The 26,985-nt window shown below is 44.6% G+C and overlaps 1 protein-coding gene across 3 annotated transcripts; it reads left to right on the top strand.

Moving 5' to 3' along the window:
• Positions 1-11,145: 11,145 nt before the first annotated feature.
• On the top strand, positions 11,146-14,025 carry Oxsm (3-oxoacyl-ACP synthase, mitochondrial). 3 transcript variants are annotated; one of them, XM_075988626.1, is made up of 3 exons: positions 11,146-11,276; positions 11,815-12,826; positions 13,573-14,025. In XM_075988626.1, the coding sequence occupies exons 2-3, from the start codon at positions 11,850-11,852 to the stop codon at positions 13,973-13,975; spliced, it is 1,380 nt and encodes a 459-aa protein (XP_075844741.1). In that variant the 5' UTR covers positions 11,146-11,276; positions 11,815-11,849; the 3' UTR covers positions 13,976-14,025. The 3 variants fall into 3 exon arrangements, with proteins under 3 accessions (XP_075844741.1, XP_075844740.1, XP_075844743.1); XM_075988625.1 differs by having other exon boundaries at positions 11,237-11,301; XM_075988628.1 differs by lacking the exon at positions 11,146-11,276 and adding an exon at positions 11,338-11,464.
• The last annotated feature ends 12,960 nt before the right edge of the window (positions 14,026-26,985 follow it).

Raw genomic sequence — 26,985 nt, 5'->3', positions numbered from 1 at the left:
GGGGCTTCAGCACCGAGTTACACACTCAGTTACACTAGGCAGGGGCTTCAGCACCGAGTTACACACTCAGTTACACTAGGCAGGGGCTTCAGCACTGAGTTACACACTCAGCCTTTAATATAATCAGTATAATGTTTTTTTCTGGAACTCACTCTGCTGGCTTTTGTCAAACTCGGACATCTACCTGCCTCTGCCTCCCAGGTGCTAGGATTTAAGGTTTGGACCACTACTATCTGACTATTACTTTTTAAGATTGAGATGTCACTAAGGGTGGACTTGACGTCAATTCATAGTCAAATAAGACCTGGAACTTTCTGTACTCTACTCTCCCTGAATAGCTGGAGTTACATTCATGAAGCACAAGGCTTGGCTAGCAAGTATTTCTTGGACTTGTGTTTTAAAGATATTTACTCACCTAACTTCTTGACACTTATTATCTGTTGCTTTTTAATGTTTTTTTAAAAAAAGTATTTCTGGGCAATTTCTTCTAAGAATTCTTCTAGAACTTCTGAATATTCATTTGTCAAATAAACCTCAAGTTTTAGCAATTAGGTTTGTGGGCCAACTTCAAGAATGTGGGTTCAACTGGGCATGTTGGCAAATCCCAGAACCTGAAAGTAGAGGCAGAAGAATCAAAAGCTGAACGTTAACCTTGGTTTCATAGTAAACTTGGCACCAGCCTGGGCTACACCAGATCTTGCCAACATACATAACACGTACACACCACCACCACTACCACCACCACCACCAACAGTAACAAAAGACATGAAAGTAGGGGGCAGTAGAAGGCAGAAAAAGAGAGCTAAAGGGGATATGAGAGAAGATAATGGACCGAGTATAGTCAAAGAACATTATATATCTATTATGTTCAACAAAGAATATGTTATTCGCTGTTTAAAATTTTCAGTGGGGAGGGGCTGGAGAGATGGCTCAGAGGTTAAGAGCATTGCCTGTTCTTCCAAAGGTCCTGAGTTCAATTCCCAGCAACCACATGGTGGCTCACAACCATCTGTATGGGGTCTGGTGCCCTCTTCTGGCCTGCAGGCATACACACAGACAGAATATTGTATACATAATAAATAAATATTAAAAAAAATTTCAGTGGGGAACCACAAGTGATTTTTTTTTCTGGCTCATAACAAAGTAATAATCAGGCTTGTGGCCCAACTGCAAGAGTCCTATGTTCCTGACTGATACTTGGAATCCCAGTGTGTTAAAGGTACAGTCAGGCCAGGCGGTGGTGGCAAATGCCATTAATCTCTGCACTCAGGAGGCAGAGAGGCAAGTGGAGCACTGAGTTCCAGACCAGCTTGGTCTGCAGAGCGATTTCCAGGACAGTCAGGGATGCACAGAGAAACCCTGTCTCTACCACTACCCCACTATGAAATAGGTACAGGCAGAAGGATATGGAATTTAGGGACTTCTGGATTGCCCATTGCTTAGGTCCTAAGGTCAACTGAAGGTCTGATAGTGACTATTCTGGCTTTATTTTTAAAAAAAAAAGAAGAAGAAGGTAGGGAAGAACCAAAGTTCCTCTATTTTGTCCTCTGCCTCCATCTTGTGTCTTGTGTAAGTTATTTCCTGTAAAACATTCCAGTCCTCAGAAATGGCTAGGGGCAAAAGTAACAGGGTAGCCATCTGGAAAGCTCACACAACCTTAGAATATCCTCACCCAAAGTTCAGTTGATAAGAAAAATTAACAAACAACAAGCAAGGTTTGAAAATGAAATTTGTGAAAAGTCCCTAGACACGAGCCAATCAGGATTGAACCCATCACCCCACACTCTGCTAATGTAACTTTTCTGGGTTTTGCCTTTAAATAACGCCCTCTAATAGGGCGGGGTACTTTTCTCACCGCTGTGCTGACAAGGTCCTTGCTGGCTTGAACATTTATACACGTAGACCTTGCTTTTGCATTTCAGTGAGTTGGTCTCTCTGGTGGTCTTTTGGGGTCTCCACAGACTGGACATAACATCTGGGGGCTCGTCCGGGATCCCCTGAGACCCCCATCAGGACCCCCAAACCCGAAGGTTTATTCTGATCAACCGCAATAAGTCTATCTGTGTTTAAAGTCTTGTCTGTCTATCTTCTGTTTTTGTCAGCGTTAATCTCTGAATCTGAATCTGAATAGGTCAATTTGCCCTGATGGACATCCCTAGGGCAAACCTGAGGGATGTCCCCTTTTCTCGTCTGGATGGGGGTGTCTCATCTGAGACCATCCCATCAGGGACCCAGTGGGGCCCGTCTGTAACTCTAAACCTGAAGTCTCTGGGGATCAGGTCGCCTTACTGAATGGTTCCTGTCCCATTGGTATGGTGTTTGATCTTGTTGAGGCTGAATCTCTGGGCTCTCCACAAACCATACCATCTGGTACCTATGGGAGTCTGTTTTGGACCCTCTGTCTAACTGTTCTGTTTGTCGGTCTTGTGTATTCTATCTTTGTATCTCTGTTGATAACTGACTTGAATGGACAGACCATGGGTCATTTTCTGTTCTTCCAAATGGTCCTCTTTCAACGTGGGCTGGCCCCTGGGATCTTTACACCTGAATTTGACTTTTCCTAAGGTTGAGAACATTGTTTTCCCACCTCGCACAGGAAACCTGGACCAGATTCATTACATTGTGACTTTCCAGGGTCTCATTGACCGAGTCGATGACCCCCCTCTCCCATGGGTTAAGCCTTTCCTTATGCCTAATCTGACTGCACCCACTTCGCCTTTGCAGGTTTTCTCCTTAAACCCCCCATGCTGCATGCCACCCTGCCCCATCCCATGCCGGTGGATGGGTTTCCTCAGTGGTGGATGGGTTTCCTCAGCCTGCCCTTGGGGCTGTGGGTCTCGATTTCTGGCCAAACCTGGCCAAGGTTTGGCTCTGCGGGCAAAAAGTAATGAGTCACAGTCACTGGCTATAGGTATTAAGCTGCAGTGACCTGTTGTGACACTATAGTCAGACTTCCCTCCACCAGAGCTGCTTTGGTCATTCAGATCTGATGGGTTATAAATATATGTCACCATTTAGAGGGGCTGGTAACAAATTACTATTGGTTAGAGTATGAAAAAAAATCTACTCCTAGTCTCAGATGTTTCACGCTGGTACAGGATTTTGATGTAAATTTAAAGTTATTTTTGTTATAGTATATGCATGTTTCTGTTATTTAAAATATTGTAACCATACAATATATTATATACTACTGAAGGAAAACATAAAAAAGACTTTGGTAAGAGTTTTTTTATATTGTCTGAGAAGCAAGAAAGACTTTGGTATGTTGTTTGGAAAGTGAGGGAGAAAACAGGAGACTGAAAGAATGAAGAGAGAAAACATGGATTAAAGGGCTGGGTGGTGGTGGCACATGCCTTTAATCCCCGCATTTGGGAGGCAGAGGCAGGCAGATCTCTGTGAGTTTGAGGCCAGCCTGGTCTACAGAGCGAGTTCTAGGATAGGCTCCAAAGCTACAACAAAACCCTATCTTGAAAAAACAAAAAACAAACAAACAAAAAAAGTTATAGATGGTCAGAAGGGGATGTGAGCTGTGGTTTCTCATACCCGAAAATACTGAATATGCTTGTTTTGTTGAAAAGTTTGTGTAAGTTTTCTTGCAAGCATGGAGCTGAGACAGAAATGGCTTGGGTGTTTTTGCTGTCTCTGCCACCCGTTATTGCTGTGGCCACATTACAGGCCTAACTTCAGAATTTATCTCTAAGCTCTGGTTAGATTTAAGATTTGGGTTAACAAAAATTCAGATGACTTTTTGGTCTGTTCTTTATTGAAAAGCTGGCTCTAGAGCTGGATTATGACCCTTCCTTCTCTAGACCCATGCTTATTTAAAAGTTTCCTCTGTCACCCTGTCCGTCTGAGCCCCCGACACAATGACTAGGAGAAGAAAACAAAACAGAACAGTCAAAAAATTTGAACTTGGTTCATGAGAACCTTCTGTAGCTTCAGACTTATAGGTTTATTTTGTTAGATATGATAAAAAAAATCTGTTAAAATTAAATAAAACTAGTTAAAAGTTAATAACACTAGGAACTGATAACTTAAAATCTATGCATGGGTAATTTTAAAGAAATCATAAGGCATAATTGCATTTTGGATTTTAGATCGCCATTTTGCTAGAAAACAAATGGATGCCAGATGATTTCTGCGCCATCTTGAGTAAAGGTGACCACGTGGAGGGGGCCTAACTAGGAGGCAGCAACAGATCTATCTCTAAGACAGTTTGGACTGGGGTAGATTTTTGCATGATGACTCATGTCCCGCTCTGAAAACAAGATTTAAAATTTATATATATATATATACATATATATATGTATATATATATATATATATATATATATATGATTTAAAGTCTTAAAGCTGCACCTCAATGTTTTTATACTCAAAAATTACCTTGTTCTGCCAGCTAGACTTTGTTAAGTGTCACCCAGGTGATAATGGTCATACAGACATAAAGGGATCATGGGAAACAGCTGAGGTTTACAAATGTATGGCAGGACTAGAGTCCCAAAGAATGTGCAGTTACAAGAATAAACCTTAATAGTTTTCAAAATGCCAGTGCTCAGTTATAGTCACCCAAAGCACCAGCTACAGTGAAATGGAGCAGGCAGAGATCTAAAAGACAGGCTATGTATGTACTGTCGAGGGTGGGGCCAAAGAGGTACTTTATTTTTGATATTGCAGGAAGACATTTAAGAGATTTTATTTTTTTTTAGATTTATTTATTATTTATACAATGTTCTGCCTGCATGTGTCCCTGCAGGCCAGAAGTTGGCACCAGGTCTTATTATAGGTGGGTGTGAGCCACCAGGTGGTTGCTGGGAATTGAACTCAGGACCTCTGAAAGAACAATCAGTGCTCTTAACAGCTAAGCCATCTCTCCAGCCCCGAGATTTTAATTTTTTAAAAAAGTTTTAAAAATACTTAAATTTATAAGACTGTGGGACGTCTGTACTTATAAAATGTTTTATTGTTAATATTTGAACTTAAAAGGCTAAAAATTAGGGTCACAGCCGTAAGCACCAAAAACTAACCAGAAATGGAAATGTTCATTTCTTGTGATGTGGAAGACATGACCTAGACAGTTTGACAGAGGGTTTGGAACAGCATCCAAGCCTATGAATCTCAATCTTTTGTGGGTTGTACAGGGGTAGTCTGGGACCACTTGTATGTCAGATGTTTGAATTGAGATTCACAACATAGGCAAAACTGCAACTGTAAAATAACAATGGGAAAAATTTTGTAATGGGAGGATAACAATGTAAAAAACTATATTGAAAGGTCAAAGCATTAAAAATATTAACTAATGTTTTTTTAAAAACGTACTTCCTTGTTCAAGGTCTATTCAGGCTCAAAAACTGCATGTTTAACCTCCTTGTCTTCCCAAACTTTGTTGGGTTTAAGCTATTTGAATATACTGAGTCATAATTTTTTTTTATTGATACTAAGGGAAACTTCAATTGAAAAATTGTTTTCTAAGGCTCATTCTTAACAGAGATAAAACTACAAAGTCCTTTTCCCCAGGCCAGGCATTCAGACAAAGCTCCCATTCCCTCAGGTTGCTCAGAGAAAGTTCTTACTGCCTAAAAAGGGTGTTGCCCTCCTTATCTCTGGCAAAAAGGAACTTGTGGCTGCAGTGCCTTAGAACTCATCAAGGGCAATGACTGCTCCTAGGCTCCCTCTGGTTCCCATTTCACCTTGTGACCATTCTTTGCCTTCCCAGGAGACAGCATTAACACCTGGATACAAACTTGTTCTGTTTTTACCCTCAGAATGACCAATTCAGTTTCTTTATTAGCTTCATTTCCAAACAATTATAGAATGTAAAGTTCTAGTCTTATGAAAGTTGCTAACTTAATATAGACTGTGAGGAAACACAATAGAAATTGGTACTGAGAGTAGGCTATTGCTGTGATAAACTTGGCCACGTTGGTGTGCAATGGTTGGGTGGGGTGTTGTGGAAAGAGTTTGGAGATTTGGGCCAGAAAACAAGACGAACCATACAGTTTGTGGAGAAAGGAGCGCTAGGAAGCGTAATGCTGCAGCCAAGGCATTTGCTGGAGAGTGGAAGATTAGCGTGGTTGAGGAGAAGCTTGTCCTGCCCCGAAACAGAGGAAAAAGGTGACCTGTGTAAGACCCCCACCTAGCCAAGCCTCCCACGTGTAAAAGACTACCTAAGGCATCTTTGTTATGGTAAAAATAAAACAGCGCCTTTCCCCAAGTGGCTGCAGCAGAACCCACGGAGGCCACGAGAAGCTGCAGTAGTAAAATGCTGTAGTTCCCAGTTCCCCGAATAGCCCACAGGGTTGTGAGGGTCAGCGGATCCCAGGCAGGGAGCCACATGGTGGGTGAGAGACAGCGATAGGCATGCCATGCAGAGAAAGTGGGCATTTATTTAGTGAATTATGGAAGGGAAAAAAGGTAAGGAGAGAAGGGGAAGAGCGGGGGAAGGGGGTGGTTGTGCCACTGCCCACTGCCACCACTCTTCAGTGTTTTATTTTTACCATAACAATCTTCTGATCCTAGAAAGCAGCTAAATCAAAAAGCACTGATGTTCATGTGATTCAAGGCCCCACCCTAAGCTTGTAGCCTTACTTGGCTGTGTTGTCCTATGGAGCTGGCTTTAGATATGAAGGAGACAAGAGTGAGGGAATCATATATCCTCCCTCTGTGGCTTCAGAGAGCCTCTGAGACCAGGCAGCACGTGCCAGAGAGTCCCTGCATGAAGGTCCCGTGTGTGGAGATGTGACAGGGAAGCTTACTTGCAGTGGACACAAGATTTTGGAGATGTCAACACGTGAGAAATCTGCCAAGGAGAGCTGCATCTAAGGGGCAGGACCAGCCCAGGAGAGAGATGTTTGCTATGGACAGGAACGCTGGAGGGGTGGAGCTATCTAAGCACTTGATAGAAGATGCAGAGCATCTTTGTCCTGCTATTCTGTTCATGCTTTGGTCAAGGACTTTCTTACTATGTTCCACTCCCACCCTTTTGGGACGGTAATGGAAATTCTGTGTCATATGTTGGAAATAAGTGATTTACCTTTTGATTTTCCAGAGAGTTACATTCTGGGATGCTTTGCATTGTAGAAGAGACTGTAGGCTTTCAAACAGTATTGAGACCGAGAGACTCCAGGGACTACTGAAGTTGCACCAAATGCACTTTGCATCACATGGCCACGAGCCTTTGAAGACCAGGGAGTGAGACATAGTGGACTGAATGAGAAATGCTCCCCATAGGCTCCAGTATTTGAAGCATCAGTAGCAGTGTGCGGACATGAGGAGGGACAGTCTTCCGGGAAGAACTCACCAGGGTTGGGCTTTGTTGTTATATATATCCGTGTCCTACTTTCTGTGTGCTTTCTTGGCTTCGTGCTCACGGTGAAGGATGTGAGCTCTCAGCTTCTCGTTCCAGCCACGATGCTTGCTGCCTGCTGCCGTGCTGCCCCCACAATTATAACCATTAGCCCTCTTGAACTATAAGCCCTTTGCCTCGGCATCATTTCTCCAGCTCAAGTTTTTATTTTAAAATGCTTTAAAATTATTTTCGTGCGTGTGTGTGTGTGTGTGTGTGTGTGAAGTACAACATATACATGTCCTACCCATGGCATTTGGAGATCAGAGGAAAAGTTCTGGGAATTGGCTCTTTCTTTCCACTATAAGAGTATGGAAATGGTTGTGAGACTAACTGAAATGGTTTAGATAAAACAGCACAGTTCCTCAAGGGGTGGCAGCGGGCTATGAGGGGCAGCCAGGTCCCACCACCAATGCCTCTGTGGGTCCCAGGTGGGTGGGAGGCAGTGAGTGAGAGACGTTGGCCAGTCAGCAAGTCAGCTGGTCCCACGAGGAGCCATGGTGGATGACCCGAGACAGATAGGCACGCCATGCAGAGAGAGGGTTTGGGTATAGTTTATTCAGTGGGTTATGGAAGGAAAGGGAAGGAGGAGAGAAAGAGAGAGAGAGAGAGAGAGAGAGAGAGAGAGAGAGAGAGAGAGAGAAGGAGAACAGAGAGTGGTGAGTTGGGGGTAGGAATGGAGGGTGCAGCTACCTCTTTCAAAGAGAGACTGGACAGAGAGAGAGCCTGTAGGTTGGAAGGGGAAGGATGATCCTCTTGCCTTGGTAGAAGAATGGGGGAGTGGTCAGGGCTTGTCTCTTAAAGGGACAGGACAGACCATTATATTCCCATACCACAAACACTGGACAGGAGCAAAGAGACCAGATACTCTAGGATGTGACCAGCATCCAGTTTTCTCAGGTTCTGCCCCCCAAGACAACACCCTCAAGGAAGCAGTCTTGAGAATCCACCATCCCAATTCCTTTAACTTGTTGTGCCTAATCTTCTGCCTTTTTATTATAAAAAAGAGATGGGAATGTAATAGTCTATCCTGTCCCTTTAAGATACATTGTCCCTTTAAGAGAGGTTAACCCTAACCCTAACCTCTCTTTGGAAGAGGTCTGTCTTCAGAAGAGGTGGCTGTGGCTTCCTCTCCTCCTGCCCCTTTTCCTTTCCTTCCATAACCCACTGAATAAACTATACTCTCTCTCTGCATGGCATGCCTATCTGTCTCAGGTCACCTGCCATGGTTTCTCTTAGGACCAGCTGCTTCCTGATCTGCTGAGGTCTCTCTCACTTGTTGCCTTGCCTCCCTCCTGCTTGGGACCCACAGAGGCCTCGGGTGGTAGGACCTGGCTGCCCCTCGTGGCCTGCCGCTGCCCCTCAGGGAACCACAGCATTTTATCTAAACCATAACACCAACCTTTATGAGCCCTGGTGACATACCCCTTAATCCCAATACTTGGGAGGCAGGTGGACCTCTGTGAGTTCAAGACTAGCTTGGTCTACAGGATGGGTTCCAGGACAGCCAGGGTTACACAGTGAAACCCTGTCTCTAAAAACCAAAACATACAAAACACACACACACACACACACACACACACACACACACACACACACACACATATATATATATATATATATATATATATATATATATATATATATAGAGAGAGAGAGAGAGAGAGAGAGTGAGTTCTGGAAATGGAATTCAGGTCCTATAGCTCTAGTGAGCCTAACTTTTCAAATTTGACACTGGCCGTATGGACCTGGTGTCTTGTGCCTACTGAATACATATTTCCACCCAGGTACTAGCCATGCATTTGTTTAGTTCGTAGCTTGAAATCAAGGCCCACTTGTTGGAAGCATTTCCTGAGTTTATGAGGTAGCACTGACCACCTTGTCTCCTTTGTGTTCCAATAATATTACAAGCAGTGGGAAGTCCGACTTGTTGGACAGAAAGTTTATTTACTTGGGAACTATATTTGGAAATGAAGCTTTGAACAAGAGAACTTTTAAAGGAGGCTACGATAAGCAATTTGTTTTTTTTTTTTTAAATATTTATTTATTTATTATGTATACAATATTCTGTCTGGGTGTATCCCTGCAGGCCAGAAGAGGGCACCAGACCCCATTACAGATGGTTGTGAGCCACCATGTGGTTGCTGGGAATTGAACTCAGGACCTTTGGAAGAGCAGGCAATGCTCTTAACCACTGAGCCATCTCTCCAGCCCCTACGATAAGCAATTTGAATACCAATTTGAAGATTGGTGTTCGCTGCACCTTGATATTTTAGCAAGAAATACAGTACTAACTCACATACAACTATTGAGATTTTATAAACTTTTTACCTCTTTCCAGATGAAATAAAATGATCAGAGAGAGAAACACAAGTTGAGATCATAGTCTTGTTATATCACTTATGTCTGTATGCATTGCTTGGAGAATTGTTGAAGATATAAACAAATACAGGGCAGGAGCAATAAATCAAAGCAGGAATCCCAAAGTCCACCTTGGAATACCTATAAGTTTATTTGGCTACTTACAGAGTGTGGTTGAGGAGCTGCTTACAGGAGTGTGGGAGGCTCCAAAGCGTCTGCACCACCAGCAAGTTTCACCGCAGCAGGGATGAAGGCATAACTTCTCCAGGGCTGCATAGCCAGAGTTCCACAGTCTACATACCCCAGCACCTTCTGAGACCCGAGGCTGCCTGCAATTGCCAGTATTACATCCAGATTACCAAAAGGGACAGGAGGGAGTAACATTATTTTCACTGCAGGGAGATCTTACTAAGCAAGTGGAGATTCCTGAGATCAAGGACAAACTTGGATTCCTTAAACATTATTATAGACAAAGTAGATTTTCAAACAAATCATACCCAGGAGTAATGAGGAAAAAGATAAAACTTGACCCAAATCCGTTTCTACGGTTTGAGTATACTTGGCCACAATGGCCTCAAGAGGTATCACCCACAAGGACACCACAGCATGAGTAAAAGATTCAAGTGCAGATGGCACGGTCAATCCGTCATCCGAAGAAGAAAAACCAAAGCTCACACCTGGGACAGATTTCAGCAGCTGGTTAAAAAGCACCACCTTGCTGTGTTGCTGCGTGTCATACTTTCCCATTACAGATTCACAGTCCGCTCTGAACGAGTAAGTTAAAATTTCGTAAGTTCAGAAATAAACGTGTTTTTCTTGTTTCCACGTCAGATATTGGGCATATTCCAGTCACTTCCCTCCATAAGTCAGCAATAAAAAGTTTTATTTTTACCGAAGCATCATGTTTACTATGTACATAATAGCAAGGAAAAAATGGAGCCCGAACACCACAACCACTGCCCATCACAAACAGACTTCAGGTTTTGATTTAAAGACAGGGTCGTCAGGGAGGTAGCCCAGGCTGGCTTTGAACTGGATACAGATGACGATTGAGTTCCTGATCCTCTACCTCCCAAGCGGTGAAATCGCAGGCGTGTACCATCATGCCCAGTTTCTTTGCAGACCTTTAAATCTGAAAGCGCTATATTCTGTTTTACAACTGACGCCTGCTAACAAATGCTCAGCGTCTTTGCACATTACGAAACTGTCACCCGCAGCATTGTTTTCAGTGGCTGCGTGGCATTTGGATGATCTGTTCAAACGACCTCGGTTTCATGTGTGGCATTCTCGAGAGTTCTATAATAGAACTTTCCTCCCAGATACCAGGGAGCCTGACTGAGGCTACCGCTTTTTGTCCTCCCCGGAATGTCCCGAGGAAATGACTCCATCCCATCTCTGGCAACACCGACACATCAATGCGTCACTGCTGTGTCTCAACTAGAGGAGGCTGAGAGGCGAACTCAGCCCCGGAGCCCGGCGGAAGTCCTGCCCCGCTTGTCCGACCTCTGACACCAGGCGCCAGTCTCCGGGCGGAAATCCATCTGTGGGCCAGTGTGCGCATGCGCCTAAAGTGGGCGCCGGCGTTCTTGTTTCAGGTAGCGGCCGCGGTCGGACCTGGTGGCGGAGTGCACCCGGGTTTCAGGGTGGGGGTGAAGGGCGTGGCGTGATCGTGGAGCCCTGAGAGCTCCTAATGCTGACCCCGGGAAGTGCGGGCGCCTGCCTGCCACGGCTGCGAGGGCTGTGGCGGGGCCTCCGGAAGTAGGTAGAGGGCGCCTCCCAGAATAGGCCCGCGACGGCCGTGGGAGTGCCACGTAGACCCAGCCCACACCGTACAGTAGTCCTCGATGAGCCCAAAGAAGGATGCCCGCTGTAATCTGATCAGAGTGGGCTGGCCTCGAGGCTTTCCTTGTCCAGTTTTCCTGAAAACTAGTGAGCTGGCTATCAGTTGGCTGCCTGAGGTCCCTCGTAGCTTAAACATGAAAGTTGCGTCCAAACGAGGGTGGCATTTCTCTGAGGCAGTTCGCACATGACGGCAAGCACATCTAGGGTAATCGTTAGACCCTTCCATTGTTTAAACGACCCTTTCTGTCTCTTGTGGTCTGTTCCAGGAATAAACGTGTTTCTGGTCTTGTGAATTTCAACCATGTTGTCCAACGGCTTACAAAAATTTCTAAAAGCCGCAGGCTCTCCTCCACATCCAGCGTCATGCTGTTGGTTAATAAGCAAACGCCAGTCTTCTGGAGCTCTGCCAGCAGCCACGTCCCGTAGGCGAGTTGTCATCACAGGCATCGGGCTGGTGACCCCACTTGGTGTTGGCACTCAGCTAGTTTGGGAGCGGCTTCTCCGAGGAGAGAGTGGGATTGTTTCTGTCGTTGGTGACGAATACAGGAGTATTCCTTGCAGTGTGGCTGCTTATGTGCCAAGAGGTACTGAGGAAGGTCAGTTCAATGAACAAAACTTTGTGTCCAAATCAGACACCAAGTCCATGTCATCTCCCACCATCATGGCCATTGGGGCAGCAGAGTTGGCCCTGAAAGACTCCGGCTGGCATCCGAAGTTAGAAGCAGATCAGGTGGCGACTGGTGTTGCCATTGGCATGGGCATGGTTCCTCTTGAAGTTGTTTCCGAAACGGCTTTGATGTTTCAGACCAAAGGTTATAATAAAGTCAGCCCTTTCTTTGTCCCTAAGATTCTGATCAATATGGCTGCGGGACAGGTCAGCATTCGCTATAAACTCAAAGGCCCCAATCATGCGGTGTCCACAGCCTGCACAACAGGAGCACATGCGGTGGGAGACTCCTTCAGATTTATAGCCCACGGCGATGCAGATGTGATGGTGGCTGGGGGCACAGATGCTTGCATTAGTCCATTATCTCTTGCTGGGTTTTCTAGAGCCCGGGCTCTGAGCACAAACCCAGATCCCAAGCTGGCCTGCCGACCGTTTCATCCAGAGAGAGATGGTTTTGTCATGGGCGAGGGTGCTGCTGTGCTGGTGCTAGAAGAACGTGCGCATGCTCTTCAGAGAGGTGCCCGGATCTATGCAGAAGTTCTGGGCTATGGACTCTCAGGGGATGCTGGTCACATAACAGCTCCTGATTCTGAAGGAGAAGGTGCCTTCAGGTAAAAACTGGTTCTGTTTAGAGTTTTGTTTTTTTTTTTTCCCTGTAAGACACTACTAGAATTCAAATTTTAAAAAAAGTTATCTGGTTGTGGTGTATAGTATGTATATATTTCTATCTTAGACTGAATGTATTTTTTAAAAATTCTTTGCTTGAAATGTTTGAAAACATTCAAACATCTTTAAACAAAAATTGAATGGACTTTAGTCAAATCCAGTAGAGCTGTGTCTTTGCTGACTCCCTGTTTGGCAATCATTTTGCTCCCTTCCTCAGTCTCCCCTGGAACCCTTAGCAGACCTGGAGAATACAGACGAAGCCTGCTAGGTGTGTCTGGTGGGTTCTGTTCCTTACAGAGCGGCATTTCTCAGCTGCATCACCCTGAGGTCTTGCTAGAGTGCTGCTTGTGAATTCTGGCTGTGCATCTGGGTTGACACTCAGAAGTCTACATCTTTAGCTAGCTCCAGACTAAAGACCATATTTTGAAAACAGTCCAAGATAATATGTTACTTTCTTAGCTTAGACCATGGTATGTTTTATCAAGTTAAACCTGCCAGGAGTTCACGGGATTTCCTGTAAAGGCAAATACTAGCTATTTTTGGCTTTGTGGATCATGGAGTCTCTGCTATGACACTCAGGATGGAGCTTACCTGGTGTACTTGGAAACCTTTATTTCTTTACACAAGCTCCTCAGGTGAACAATCTCCTGTTAAAATTAAACTTCATTTGATAATTTTCTTTTCTTCCTAGATGCATGGCTGCTGCTGTAAAAGATGCAGGTGTGTTGCCTGAACAGATATCCTATGTCAATGCACATGCCACCTCCACACCACTGGGTGATGCTGCTGAAAACAGAGCCATCAAGAGGCTCTTTAGAGATCACGCCGGGGCCCTTGCTATATCCTCCACAAAGGGAGCCACCGGGCATCTGCTGGGGGCTGCAGGGGCTGCTGAGGCAGCTTTTACCGCACTGGCTTGTTACCATCAAAAACTCCCACCGACTTTAAACCTGGATTGTACGGAGCCAGAATTTGATCTCAATTACGTTCCTCTGGAGGCGCAGGAATGGAAACCCGAGGGTCGGCGAATTGGACTCACCAATTCCTTTGGGTTTGGTGGTACTAACGCAACACTTTGTATCGCTAGCATGTAAACATTGGCTTTTAATTGTATCAAATTAAATGTATTTAAATGTGTAAATAATACACACATATTTAATATCAATGATCAGATGTCTTTAACACAATTGGTGTTTGTAGTAGGGTAGTTTTTGCTAGGAAAGGAGCTGCCTAGTGCCTTGTGGGTACTTGTAGCAACTTGACATCTCCTGTGAGATTTCTGTGGCAACTAGTGACAGCCATATTTGTCTCTAGGCATTGTCTTATGTTTTCTGGGGGACAAAATAGCCTGTATACATGAACTGTTGATTTATATTTTCCTAATGCTCTGAATCAAATAACTTTTGGTGCTATTTCCTCCACTCCTGTCCTTTTCGGGGATTTCTTTAGAGCAACTCCTCCAAGCAAGGCTGTGTGGCTGCATGTTGTAACTCCAGGGACACCATTTTTCTACAGGATATAGGAAGTATATGATAGGTGTAGGATGGTGTGTCATCAGTCAGCATCCTCCGAGGACAGCTGTCGACCAGTGATGACCTGTTCACCGATCTAGGTGTTGATAATGGAATTCTCCAAACTCTCAAGTGTTCGTTTCTCAGAAGGAGGAAGTGAAACTGGTTTGACATTTCTTATTCTGGGTGTATTTGTACTGTGAAGAATAGACAAAGATCTTTTAAAAAGAAACTCTCTGTAAATGAGGTCCCCTTTCCCTTCAGTCTATCTTTGTGCTGTGGCCATGTTCTACTAGCTTCCCGCTCTAAGAGCCAGTGGGCCCTCTACTTCCTGCCTTGGGAAGTTCTCTCAAGCCAGAGGAACAAGTTCCCCAGCGGTGACACCCAACCGGGGAAGTAGAAGCATTTGGCAGGCATCTTCTACTGGAGAGTGAGGGCTTCGCTTCCATGCAGACCCTCAGGTTCGCAGTGACATGGAGCTTAATGCCCCAGCTCAGACACCTTTAACCACTACTCTGACCCCAGGCAGCTTTTATGGTTTTTATTCCTATCCCGTAAGTCATCCCCAAAAAACTGCCTTTTCTTGGGCTCTGCTTTCCCAGTGGCTCACACACTGAGATGGAGTCAAGAGGATCTGCCTATCTGCAGAAATGAGCGGCTTTCCCACATGCTACTTAAAACTTTGTCCTTGTTTTAATGCTTTTTAGAGTTTTAAAACAACGTGTATTAATGTTTCCCCTGCATATATGTATGCCACCATGTGTGAGCCTGGTGCACCGGGAGTCCAAAACAAGGCATCAGATCCCCCGGCACCTCTGTTGAGGATGGTTGTGAGTCACCACAGGGGTGCCTAGAGCCAAATCCTCTACCAGAGCAGTTGTCTCTTCCCTGCTGAACCATCTCCCCAGCCCCTTGTCCTTGGTTACCAAAATCTGTGTGGAGGTAGTGGGTCATGTCTTTGGGTGCGTGTGCCACAGCAGTGGTCAGAGGTCAACTTTGTGGAGTTGGTTTTCTCCTCCCTCTTTCATAGGAGTTCCAGGGCTCAAACTCAGGTCTTCAGACTTACCTGCAAGCACCTTTACCTGCTGAGCCACCTTGAGGGTCTCAGTTTGTAGCACAAGCTGGCTCCAAATTTTCTGTAGCTCAGGCTGGCTCCAAACTTGTGAAGAACAAGCAGGCTGTGGGTTCCCAAGTGGCACCACACCTGGGTTAGTTTTATCAGGCTAAAACGACATTGACTCCGACTGTGGTTCTCCATCTCTAGTGCTCAAACACTGTAATTGGTATTCATGTCCATTGGCATCTATTTGCTTAGCTGACAACTTACTGGGTGCTCTGTCAGCCATAAGACAGTATGCATTAGAGAGGACCCGAAGCAGGCTGAATACATAAGTGTCAGCAAATCTCAGGATAAGTGGGAAGATGAGAAAGAAAGGCTGTTCCAGTATGTAGAAGTTAGCACATTTGTACTAAACAAATCTAATAGCCTCAGAGGTGGAAGATTGGGAGATAATGTCAGAAGATCTGGTAGATGTTGGGTTACAGAGAACCCAGCAAGTTTCAAGGAAGTGAGGGTAATAAGCCATTTGAAATGGTAGACTGGCTGTGTCCATTTGGCTGGGCTGAACTTTTTGCTTAGGGTTAGTTGTAAGAGATTTCTTATGAATGATATGAAAGATGTATTGGATCTTTTTTTAAAAAAAAATATTTATTTAATATATATACAGTGTTCTGTCTGTATGCTTGCTGGCCAGAAGAGGGCACCAGAAGTGAGCCAACATGTGGTTGCCGGGAATTGAACTCAGGACCTCTGGAAGAGCAGTCAGTGCTCTTAACTTCTGAGCCATCTCTCCAGCCCCAATGTATTGGATATTAATGTTTGTCAGTGGGTAAGCCTGCAACTGCTTTTCCTTCCTGTGAATCCTGAATCTGCAAAGGTATATCTTTGGCTCCATGACACCGGATGACCCTAGCTAGCTCGGGGCCCTTCCCATGAAAATGGAAAAACAAGAACTTGTCATGGTTTCAGTTCCTCCTTGTGTCTGTGGGTTCTGGTTAGCTTCTGGAACTTTCCAGTTGTCTTCCGTTCCCTGCACCTGTGTTGCAAACTCCTGCACCAGCAGGCAGCTGGTCACAAGCAGTATTTCAGAAGACGCTGAAGCTGTTATCACAGTTGGGAAGCGCCAGATCCGTAGAGGAAGCCCCCACCTCAGTGGCTTTGCTTCTCAGACTGTACCTTGACCAATATAAGAGGAAACGATGCGATAGGAGTGCCGTTACCACGGCTGATTTCAGAAATCTCACTGGCAGTTGAGAGAGGTGCCTGCCCCAAGAAAGCTTGAGTCCTTGAAGGGAATCGAGCCAGAAGGGTGTTGGGAAGGTAAACAGGATACCGTGACTCATTTGCGTTCCAAAGTACATCAACTGTGCTTGGTGAAACCAGCTCTAAGGCGTGGGCAAATCTGTTCTCATTGTGGTGAGAGGAGTTTTGATAAATGCACTTGCATATCTATAAATAGTGCTTCAGTCAAAACTGGCATTTACATCACATCTAGAACTGCTTTGTGACCTGTTACAGGAAGGCATTCCAGGGTTCTTCTGTTATGCCATGCCCACTCTCCCAGACAGAAAAGTACCTTCTTTGTTCAAGCGGACCTATGCTAAGTTAGAAAAGGAAGTCATCTCCAGTCCCATAAAATCTCTAGCTCTTGAGAGGCTACACTTTCAGATTCCCAGATCCACCCCTTGCTTTGCAAAGGGCCCTTTCTGTGTGCTTGCTGTTGTCTGCAAGCATTTCCTCACCCCTAACGAAAGCCCTTCTTCAGCTGATTTTGTCTGCTGCGTTTAAGAATTTTCCCTTCTGCTGTATGTCATGCTCAAAAATTGCCCTTTTAATTCTTTTCTTTTCCTCTTTTTCTACTTGTTTCTGCCTTCCCATTCCTGGGGTTGTAGGTGCCTGCCCCCTCATCCAGTTTTTTTTTTTTGTCAGAGCATCTGAGGTCTCTATTTTTTAATTGATTTTTGTTGAGCTCTACATTTTTCTCTGCTCCCCTCCCTGCCTCTCCCCTCTCCCCTTCAACCCTCCCCCAAGGTCCCCATGCTCCCAATTTACTCAGGATAGCTTGTCTTTTTCTACTTCCCATGTAGATTAGATCTATGTCAGTCTCTCTTAGTGTCGTCATTGTTGTCCAAGTTCCCTGGGATTGTGGTTTGTAGGCTGGTTTTCTTTGCTTTATGTTTAAAAACCACCTATGAGTGAGTACATGTGATAACTGTCTTTTTGTGTCTGGGTTACCTCACTCAAAATAATGTTTTCCAGCTCCATCCATTTTCCTGCAAAATTCAAGATGTCGTTATTTTTTTCTGCTGTGTAGTACTCTATTGTGTAAATGTACCACATTTTCCTTATCCGTTCTTCAGTCAAGGGACATCTAGGTTGTTTCCAGGTTCTGGCTATGGCAAACAAAGCTTCTATGAACATAGTTGAGTACATGGCCTTGTGGCACAATTTGAGCATCCTTTGACTTTTTTTTTTTTTTTTTTTGGTTTTTCGAGACAGGGTTTCTCTGTGGCTTTGGAGCCTGTCCTGGAACTAGCTCTTGTAGACCAGGCTGGCCTTGAACTCACAGAGATCCGCCTGCCTCTGCCTCCCGATTGCTGGGATTAAAGGCGTGCGCCACCACCGCCCGGCCTTGAGCATCCTTTGGATATATACCTAAAAGTGGTATTACTGGGTATAAGGAAGGTTGTTTCCTAATTTTTTGAGAAATTGCCACACTGACATCCAAAGGGACTGTACCAGCTTGCACTCCCACCAGCAATGCATGTTGGACCCTGAAGTCCAACTACCAGGAGGAGTTGCCCCAAGAGACCATCTCTCACACCACAGTGGATGTAAAAGCATGCAGATTTTATTAATTCTATCATGACAGGGTCTTTCTGCATTCGAGAAGCCAGCAAGACCCCGAATGGCTGGTACAGGTTACTTTTAAAAAAAAGCCACAGAAACAAGGGGGGAGTCTGGGAGTTGTTCTCTAACTATTATGATTGGCTTATTCAAAGGGCTATTACCAATAACTGGCTGGAGAGCGGTTGTCAGATCAGATGACAGAGGTAAGGGGAAACATCTGAGGGTCACTTTGCCCCTCTCCCAGGGGCTGAGTCAAAACATCTGTGGACATCTGTGGGTTATCTTGTCCCAATTTCAGGAACAGAGCTCTATTTGGAGAATACTCACAAGAATTCAGGGAGATGGAAAGTTCCCAACCTTTCAGTACGTGCATGTATAAGTTGTTAGGTCCTTGGTTCCCAGGGGAGGAGGGAGCACTACTGCTCAGAAGAGTTTTCAGAAATGCTTTAGAGTTATCCTAGAGTTTTACATGCAGGAGTGTTCCCTTTCCCCCACAACCTCTCCAGCATAAGTTGTCATCAGGGTTTTTGATCTTGGTCATTCTTACAGGTGTAAGAAGGAATCTCAGAGTTGTTTTGATTTGCATTTCTCTGATGACTAAAGAATGTTGAACATTTCCTTAAGTGTCTTTCAGTCATTTTAGATTCTTCTGTTGAGAGTTCTCTGTTTAGGTCTGTACTCCATTTTTTTTTTATTGGGTTATGTGTTCTTTTGTTGACCAATTTCTTGAGTTCTTTGCACATTTTGGAGATCAGACCTCTGTCTGACGTGGGGTTAGTGAAGATCTTTTCCCATTCTGTAGGCTGCCATGTTGTGTTCTTTGCTTTGCAGAAGCTTTTCAGTTTCAGGAGGTCCCATTTATTAATTGTTTCTCTCAGTGTCTGCACTGCTGGGATTATATTTAGGAAGTGGTCTCCTGTGCCAATGCCCCTTTTAATTCTTAACTGGTGGAGAAAACCCAATTAAAACCCCTCAATGGTAACATCAGCCACCCCCAGCCATCATCTTGGTGGGCCACGGTGGCCGCTTTGGTGCTGTAACCCAGATTGTTTTTTTTTTTTTTTTTCAAGTCTGCAGATGGGAACTTTTTTACTTGGAAATAAATTCAGGCTTACAGAAAAGCACAAAGTACTCCTCACAGAAAAATGCCAAAAGTACAAAGAATTCCTGAATATTCATCAGCCCATTTGCTTATCATTTCCTTCTCTGTTTCCTTTTTCCCCTACTGAACCACTTTTGAGAAGGATGCAGACAAGATTAGCCCTTATCCCTAAGCACGAGAGTGTGTATTTCCTCAAATCATGACCATTCTTTTTCACCACCCCATAATATCCTCTAACTCTTGAAATTAATATTGACCTAATAGTGTTATGTGAGCTAGATGCCATTTTAAAATTTCACCAGTTTTTCCTGATAACACTCTTTATAGCTAAAGAAGAGGGGAGAAAATTGATCCAGAATCAATCTCAGATCACATGTCGCCATGGCCTCTGGGTCTCTTCAGCTCCTCTCATGTCGCTGGCATCCTGGAGGGATGAAAGTCACTTATGTAACCCAGATTGTTATTCCTAAATAACATGACTCATTGGTGTTTGTCCTCTATCTTTTTCATGCACAAGTGGGAAGACCAGAATTTAGATTCCCAGCATCCACACAGATGCCAGGAGAGTGGCCTGCCAGTAATTCTAATGTGGTTCAGACCCTGCTCACTCAGTTCTAAGTGTTTATTGGTCAAAGGTATGGGATCCGTGTGACAGTTATGAGGGTCTCTGTCTTGAGTATGTGTCACAGATATGAGGGCATAACACAAGCTATGCAAGTAGGCCTCTTGGATATTGTTGGGTCCATTTCCACCACTTTTGTTAGCCGGATGCATTTTGTGAGTAAGGCCGGTTAATGCGAATTGGCAGTCATTGCCTCTACTGTGCAGGTGCTTTTGGCGAGTGTAAAAGTGACTCAGAAGCCCTCTCTCTTAAAAGGTCCACTCACATGGCCCTAATCAAAATACTCTCCCATTCCAGCCCATACTTCCTAGACCTTTAATTAAAAGCCAGGACTTCTTTATACATTTTTAGTTTGGGGGCTATTCCTGTTACCAAAGTGTGGTGGTTTGAAATAGAAATGTAGCCTGTAGGCCATGCATTTGGACACCTGATCTCTCGTTGGTGATGGTGTTTGGGCTAGGGAGCCATTAGGAGGGATAGTCTTGGTCTTGCTGGAGGCAGGTCACTGGAGGTGGGCTTTGAGAGTCTGTAGCCTTGTCCCTCTTCCGCTTTGCTCTCTGTTCTCTGTGAATGGTGAAGCGGTGACCTCTCAGCTTTCTGCACCAGCTGACGAAGTGGAAGGAAGGGATCAGGGCTACAGGTCAGCTGCCCAGGGGTCCCTGTTCTTCTCAGAGTCCAACAAGGAACTGAACGCTCAGGACTGACATCCCTAAAGATTCAGAAAGGGTGAAAGTGGGTGTTTACTGAAGCGGAAAAGCACCATGCTGGGAAAGGTAGTCTCAGCTGTAGACCATCAAGTGGACTCTGGGCTGGTCTTTTATAGCACCCTGGCTCTCCCCTTTTCTGATCCACATTTTTTTTTTAACTTCCTTTGGTCATTACTTCACCTCCTCAGCCTAGATGACCTTTGGTGCAGGGAGATAACAAAGGTCAAGGAGGAAGCATTCCAGCTGCAGGGTTGGGATATTATCTCTGGATAGACAGTTCAGCTGCTTATGCGGGGATTTTATCTCTTTCGCTCGAACCTCTTCCCTGATTGCCTCTTCCTGGTTCAAACCTCAAACATCCACTGGCTGTCATGGCTCCCCTGTCACCATGGACCCCCCCCCTTTGGAACAATAAGCTAAAATAAACCCTACTTAAGTTGCTGCTGGCCATGGTGTTTTTATTAGAACAAGGAAAAGTAAGGAACACACGAAGTAATCCCCAGTGCAGCTTTGCCTGTCGAGTATCTTCCCTGTTGGTCCCTTGCCAGCCCACCCAGCATGACGTCAGCAGTGCTGCCATCCATTTTCAGCTTGACTTCCTGCAAGAACTATTCCAAATGTAAAATTAGGATTCAACAATTTATTGCTTTCACTTTCTGCTCCAAATTTCCTGGGTTTTTTTTTTTTTGTTTGTTTATTTGATTTTGATTTTTGTTTTCTTCCATCCTTGAATTGGGTCAGCCCGTGAAGATGTTTCTGGGGCATATCTTGGTTACTGGATTGAGGTGGGACGATATGCTTACTGCTGAGGATGACAGGGATCTGTGCCTCTTGGGCCTGCTCTCCCAAATGCCGGCGGGCTTCATTTAGACCACAAAGTAGTTATGTCCTTTATGTGACGATGTGGTCTCCATTGGATGGATAAAGATTCTGAAGTCCCTTTACATTTTTGTATTTTGAGACAGGGTCCGTGCTATATGGTCCAGGCTGATCATAACCTCCAAGTGCCAGGCTTACAGATGTGCGCTTCAGAGACCAGTTTAGGAATCTGGAAGGTCAGTGACAGATCAGTGACAGATCAGGAGCTCAACGGGGCCTTATGGAGGTCGAGGAGCAAACTCTTGATCCCGGGAACACATCACCCTCCTGAAGAGCAAGACTGAGCCTCCTCACCAAGAGTGGTCTTAGGCTTAGAGGGAAGAGCAGAGCTCTTCAGAACCCTGTTCTGAGTTGTATGAAGGAACGGAAGAACTTCACTGAGTGTCCCTGTGTTCACTTAGTAAGAGCACAATATGGCTATTTTGTTTTTGTAGATACTAAGGAGGAAACTAGAATTTGTCAGCTGTCTTAGCCAAATCTCAGTCTCCCTGCCCCCATTAAAGGGATCTGTAGATAGAGGTATTTGATTTCTCCAGGCTTTATGTATATCTTCATTTATAATGTTAAAAATCAGGGCTGTAGAAATGGCTTAGTGGTTAAGAGCACTGCCTGCTCTTCCGAAGGTCCTGAGTCCAATTCCCAGCAACCACATGATGGCTCACAACCATCTGTAATGAGATCTGGTGCCCTCTTCTGGCCTGCAGGCATACATGCAGGCAGAGTACTGAGAATACTATATACAAAATAAATAAATAAATCTTAAAAAAAATCACCCTAAAACCTTACAGGAAAGATCAGTTACCATTTGCAGATAAAAATATAGGCTTTTATACATAAATGTATGCATATTTGAATACATACAAAAAATAAACCTTACAGAAAGGAGTTGGAGTGGCGCAGCGGTGGAGTCATCTCAGCTCTAACTGTCCCCGCCCCCACCTGTGGGGTCCACAGGTGGGGCTGAACTACTCACGCTTTGTTCAGGCCATTCTAGTCTTTTCTCTCAAGATTTTTTAAAACGTCTTTTAGGTCCCCCGCAAGAGAGAAAAGTTTGGCTAGAAATGGATCCAGATAGCGAAGGAGTTGGAGATTTCTCGTTACTGAGCTCAGCACATTGCTGAAGCCATTTTGTCTGATTAGCATTGGCTGACCAGGCAGTGAGTGTTGCCTTTGACTCTACAACGCTTGGTTTTATGCAGCCATCCTCTGTTAAAGATAGACGTGGAGACTACCTGACCGCAAGTAGTCTTGCTGTTCAGAGTGGCATCCGGAGAACAGCGGAAGGCTAGGACTCGGTAGATTTGGATCTATGATGTGGGGGTCCTTCTGTCTATGTGCTGCTTTTATTGGTTAGTGAATAAAGAAACTGCTTTGGACTTATAGCAAGGCAGAACTTAGGTAGTCAGGGAAAGCTAAGCTGAATGCTGGGAGGAAGAAGGGTGGAGTCAGAGAGATGCCATAGAGGTGCTGCCAGAGCCAGATATGCCAAAACTTTGCCAGTAAGCCTCTGCAACATGGAGATACACAGATTAATAGAGATGGGTTAAATTAATATAAGAGTTAGCCAATAAGAAGCTAGAGCTAATGGCCAAGCAGTGATTTAATTAATGCAGTTTCTATGTGATTATTTCAGGTCTAAGCTAGCCAGGCAGCCGGGAACCAACAAGCAGGCCTTCCTCCGACAGATCTAAGTTACTATTCTCAGCTCTGAAATGAGTTTAATGGGTCTTGTCCAACCAGCTGAACACAGTGGCACCTTCCTGTAATTCCAGTAATGCAGAGACTGAGGGAGGAGGCATGGTGTGAACTTGAAATTACCATGAGCGACATTCAGAGTTCCAGGCTATCCTGGGCTACAGAGTGAGATCCTCTCAAAACACTTAAAATAAAATAATAGTAAATGATAATAATACCTAACAATGGTCTCGAGGCTCTGGTAAGTACTTGTTAGTGCAACACACATAATCCTCCTCACAGACATTTTTATCTCTGGGAAATTGGCTATTAAGTCCATAAAATGTTTTTATGTTATTTTTGCATATGTATATAACTTTTTTGTTATTATTATTAATTATTATCCTGTTGTCTTTGGGATTCATTGTGGGTCGGGTTATAGCCCTACAAGGAGAATGGTTTGCTAAAGTAAAAAGTGCCTATCTAGTCTTTAAAAAAAAATTGGCCCAAAATAATCAATATGAGGCATTGAACAAAATAACACAGGAACTTGGGGAATCCTTCCCGAAGGGACAAAAGGCAAGAAAGCCCCACTTCTAGCAGGGCAGTGGTGAGGTGATCTCTGGGTTCGTTCTAGCTGATGTTTTGTTTTTAAATGTCTATGTAAAGACACTGCTTTAGGCTGCCAGTATGGGGAACCCTTTGCACATAGGATGGTGAAATCACGACCCAGGTGTGTGCCTGTTTCATTTGCCTGGCGCACTTGAGATGAACAGACTTGAATGCTCATGGTTTACATAGGCCAGTATTGCACCGCATCTTTTTTTCTCCTTACAGAGATTTCTTTAGAAATTGTCCGTTGGTTGAAAGCAAGAGAGAGGAGTTTGATTAAAAATGCATTCAGAGAAGGCATACAAGTGTTTAATGATTAAGTGCTGTTCTTAGATTGTCATTCTTGGGATGGATACACAATGATGCAGAGGGCACAGGCCCAGGAAGTACCCCCCCCCCCCCGCCGCCCCAAGACAAAGAGACTTTCAAAGCGGCATGCAAGCACAGCTTTTGCTACAAAACCGTGACTCACCGGGACTCACTAGGTGACTAAAGTCAGGAAGAAGTCTGACACCTCTGTCAGGCATGTTAACTGCTCAAGGAGCATCTACCTTACCTATCCTATCCTGCTTCAAGGACGGAGGGACAGTGTCAGTCATGGTCCTGAACCTTGAACTTCAAGGGGCTTGGAGTCTCATAGGAAGATTACCCCCAGACGAGGGGTAGTGACATAGGAGGGTGAGGCTGTACCCCAAAGCAGAAGCAGCACCCTGAGTGATCACTAAGGACTTCTTTGGACCACCTTGCAGAATTAGAGCTCAGACAATGACCACACCTTGACCAGAGCTGTTTAACAAGGCTCACCCCATGTTGCTTGTCTTAATTATTTTTCTGTTGACTAGATAGAATCTTAAGAGAGATAATGCAGGGTTAGTGTGAGCGGGTGCTGACTGTCTCCAGGGCAAATATAGAAGTCAGCGTCTGTTTTAGGGAACAGAAAACTTTTGGGGGTCATTGAAAAAGTATTCATATAGAATCAGTCTTTTTTTTTTTGCCCAAATTGTCAAGACATTTTATCTGATTTATCCAGATAAATGATACCTTCTGATTTTTTTCTTCTAAATTGTTTCCATTTAGAATCATCTTTACTGTGTGATTGAGGGAACCAAGGAGAAGAAAGATAATTAGAATGTTTAATGAGGGTTATTATGAGCTGCTCCTTGCATGACAAAACAGGGATGCTGCACAGTCTCCTCTCGGTAACTATTTAGTGTTTAGATACTGCTTTGTAGTTCTTAAATGCTCTCAATTAGTTTTTCCATTACTCTTTGAATAAAAATATCACAGTCCACAAACAAAATGAAACACTAATTTTTTTTCTGGCATATTAATCTTCATTTCACTGATGGGGGCTATGAACCTCTTTCTGAACAAACACCAACGCATCCTGTTACACCGACAGCAGTGGAGTGTGAAGGTCTCTTCCCGTGAGTGACCATACCAGCATCCACCATCAAACAAGAAACACCCAGAGCTAGAGCACGACTGAGGAGAGAAATTCTGGGACCCAAACTCGGCCTGCTCAGAGGGGCAAGAGACTGCTTCCTTCTAGAAGATTCATGTGTGGAACGAATTCCAGTGAAAGACGTGATTGGTTCCTAACTGCTGGATTCCTGGGCTCTTGTTCCTTTCGTTTACTCCTTCGCTTTAGGCTGACATTTCTGGGCAATGAATACACAACCTGGGTTACATACCAGAGACATCGGTTTCTGACTCACAGGTTCATTGGCTGACCAGGCTGCTTCTGCTTCAGCTTCAGCCTGAGGACACAGTATTGACATAGTTTTTAGAGGTCTGTCTTTCTCAGACTTCAACGCAAAAATGTAGACTCAACACGCAAGTTTAGTCCTTTCCTGGTGGGTTACCCATGACCAAAGCAACATCCATTGAGAGTCAAGGGGCAGGGAAGTTTGACTGCTTGAGGCCACCCTTTAAGGCTATACCGAAGACTTTGAACATATGATGGATGGAGGCCGGGGGACAATAAAGTCCTGCAAACATAGACAGTATCTTCCTCATATTCTTTTGCCACATCCTTTACCTCATTTGCCATTAAGAATAGGGCTATAGTAGGCGAAACCTCAGCAAGAACACGGGCCCCAGCCGAACACAGTCGTAAAGTTCTGTGGATCTCTGGCTCTGAGGAGACTGAAGTAAGAGTACTGGGGGGGTTGAAGTCAACCTGGGCTACACAGGGAGATCCTGTGTCTAAAACAAAAGCTAAACAACAAGAACAAAGAACATGATCTCCACGTATGTGCCAAGTAGACCAATGGCATCCAACGGCAACCAGGCCTTTTCCTTTGTTGTGAGATCTATTGCTGTAATAATACGTTAGTTTCCTGCCTCTGTATTTAAGAACTTCAAAATATAATATAAAACATCTCTTATGAAGCAACGAGTCCCTTTTCCTGCCTCTCGAGTCTAGGATGACTCGTGACATTGGTTAGTGGCACGCAATGCCTGTGGCGGACATCATTTCCAATCCTCAGCATGAAGTGGCCTTGTGTGCATTTGTCCTCTTTGACATTGCAGTAGGAACAGCCATGTCTGCTTTCGGAGAGGTAAGAAAGCAATATGGGACAGAGCTGAGACCTTGGAGTTGTCCCTGCTAACCCACTGCCAGCCAGTCAATCTTTAGGGAACCTACAAGGTGACTGGGAGTGAGCTCAGACAGATACCCTGATTAGGGTCCGGTGGAGGCATGAGACGCAACACATGTTGCCTGTTCCAAGCCTGGAAGTCTCCCTGTGGCAGGGTGGGACTTGTCAGAAATACTAATTAAATGCCTGGGACTTCTCTCTTTGTCTGCCTGGGCCTGCATCACCTCCCCAGAGCCTGAATATTCTATCCCTGGATGTCTCCTCTCAGCATTCAGCCCACACAGTTCCGTCCGCGTCCCCTGATGTTTCTACACCGTGCATATTCAGTGGGCTGTCAGTTTTTAGAAGGTTATATTATCGTAATTGATTTTGAAGAATATGATTACTGGTGCAGTAACAAGGCAAGAACGCACACTGTGCTTTCTGTTAAAGCTGCCTGATGCATTTCGATTTCTGCAATAATTGTATTTAATTTCAGCTGGCT

This window comes from Microtus pennsylvanicus, chromosome 10 (genome assembly GCF_037038515.1).
Source record: "Microtus pennsylvanicus isolate mMicPen1 chromosome 10, mMicPen1.hap1, whole genome shotgun sequence".
Lineage (NCBI taxonomy): Eukaryota > Metazoa > Chordata > Mammalia > Rodentia > Cricetidae > Microtus > Microtus pennsylvanicus.
The sequence above is the reverse complement of the archived record's forward strand: the minus strand, read 5'-3'. Positions and strand labels throughout refer to the sequence as shown.

What these genes read in the sequence shown, in the direction of transcription:
- Oxsm (XM_075988626.1), top strand. Translation starts at nt 11,850, where the DNA reads ATGTTGTCCAACGGCTTACAAAAATTTCTAAAAGCCGCAGGCTCTCCT. An exon ending in GAAGGAGAAGGTGCCTTCAG is followed by an intron (nt 12,827 to 13,572) that starts GTAAAAACTGGT and finishes TTTTCTTCCTAG; the next exon opens with ATGCATGGCTGCTGCTGTAA.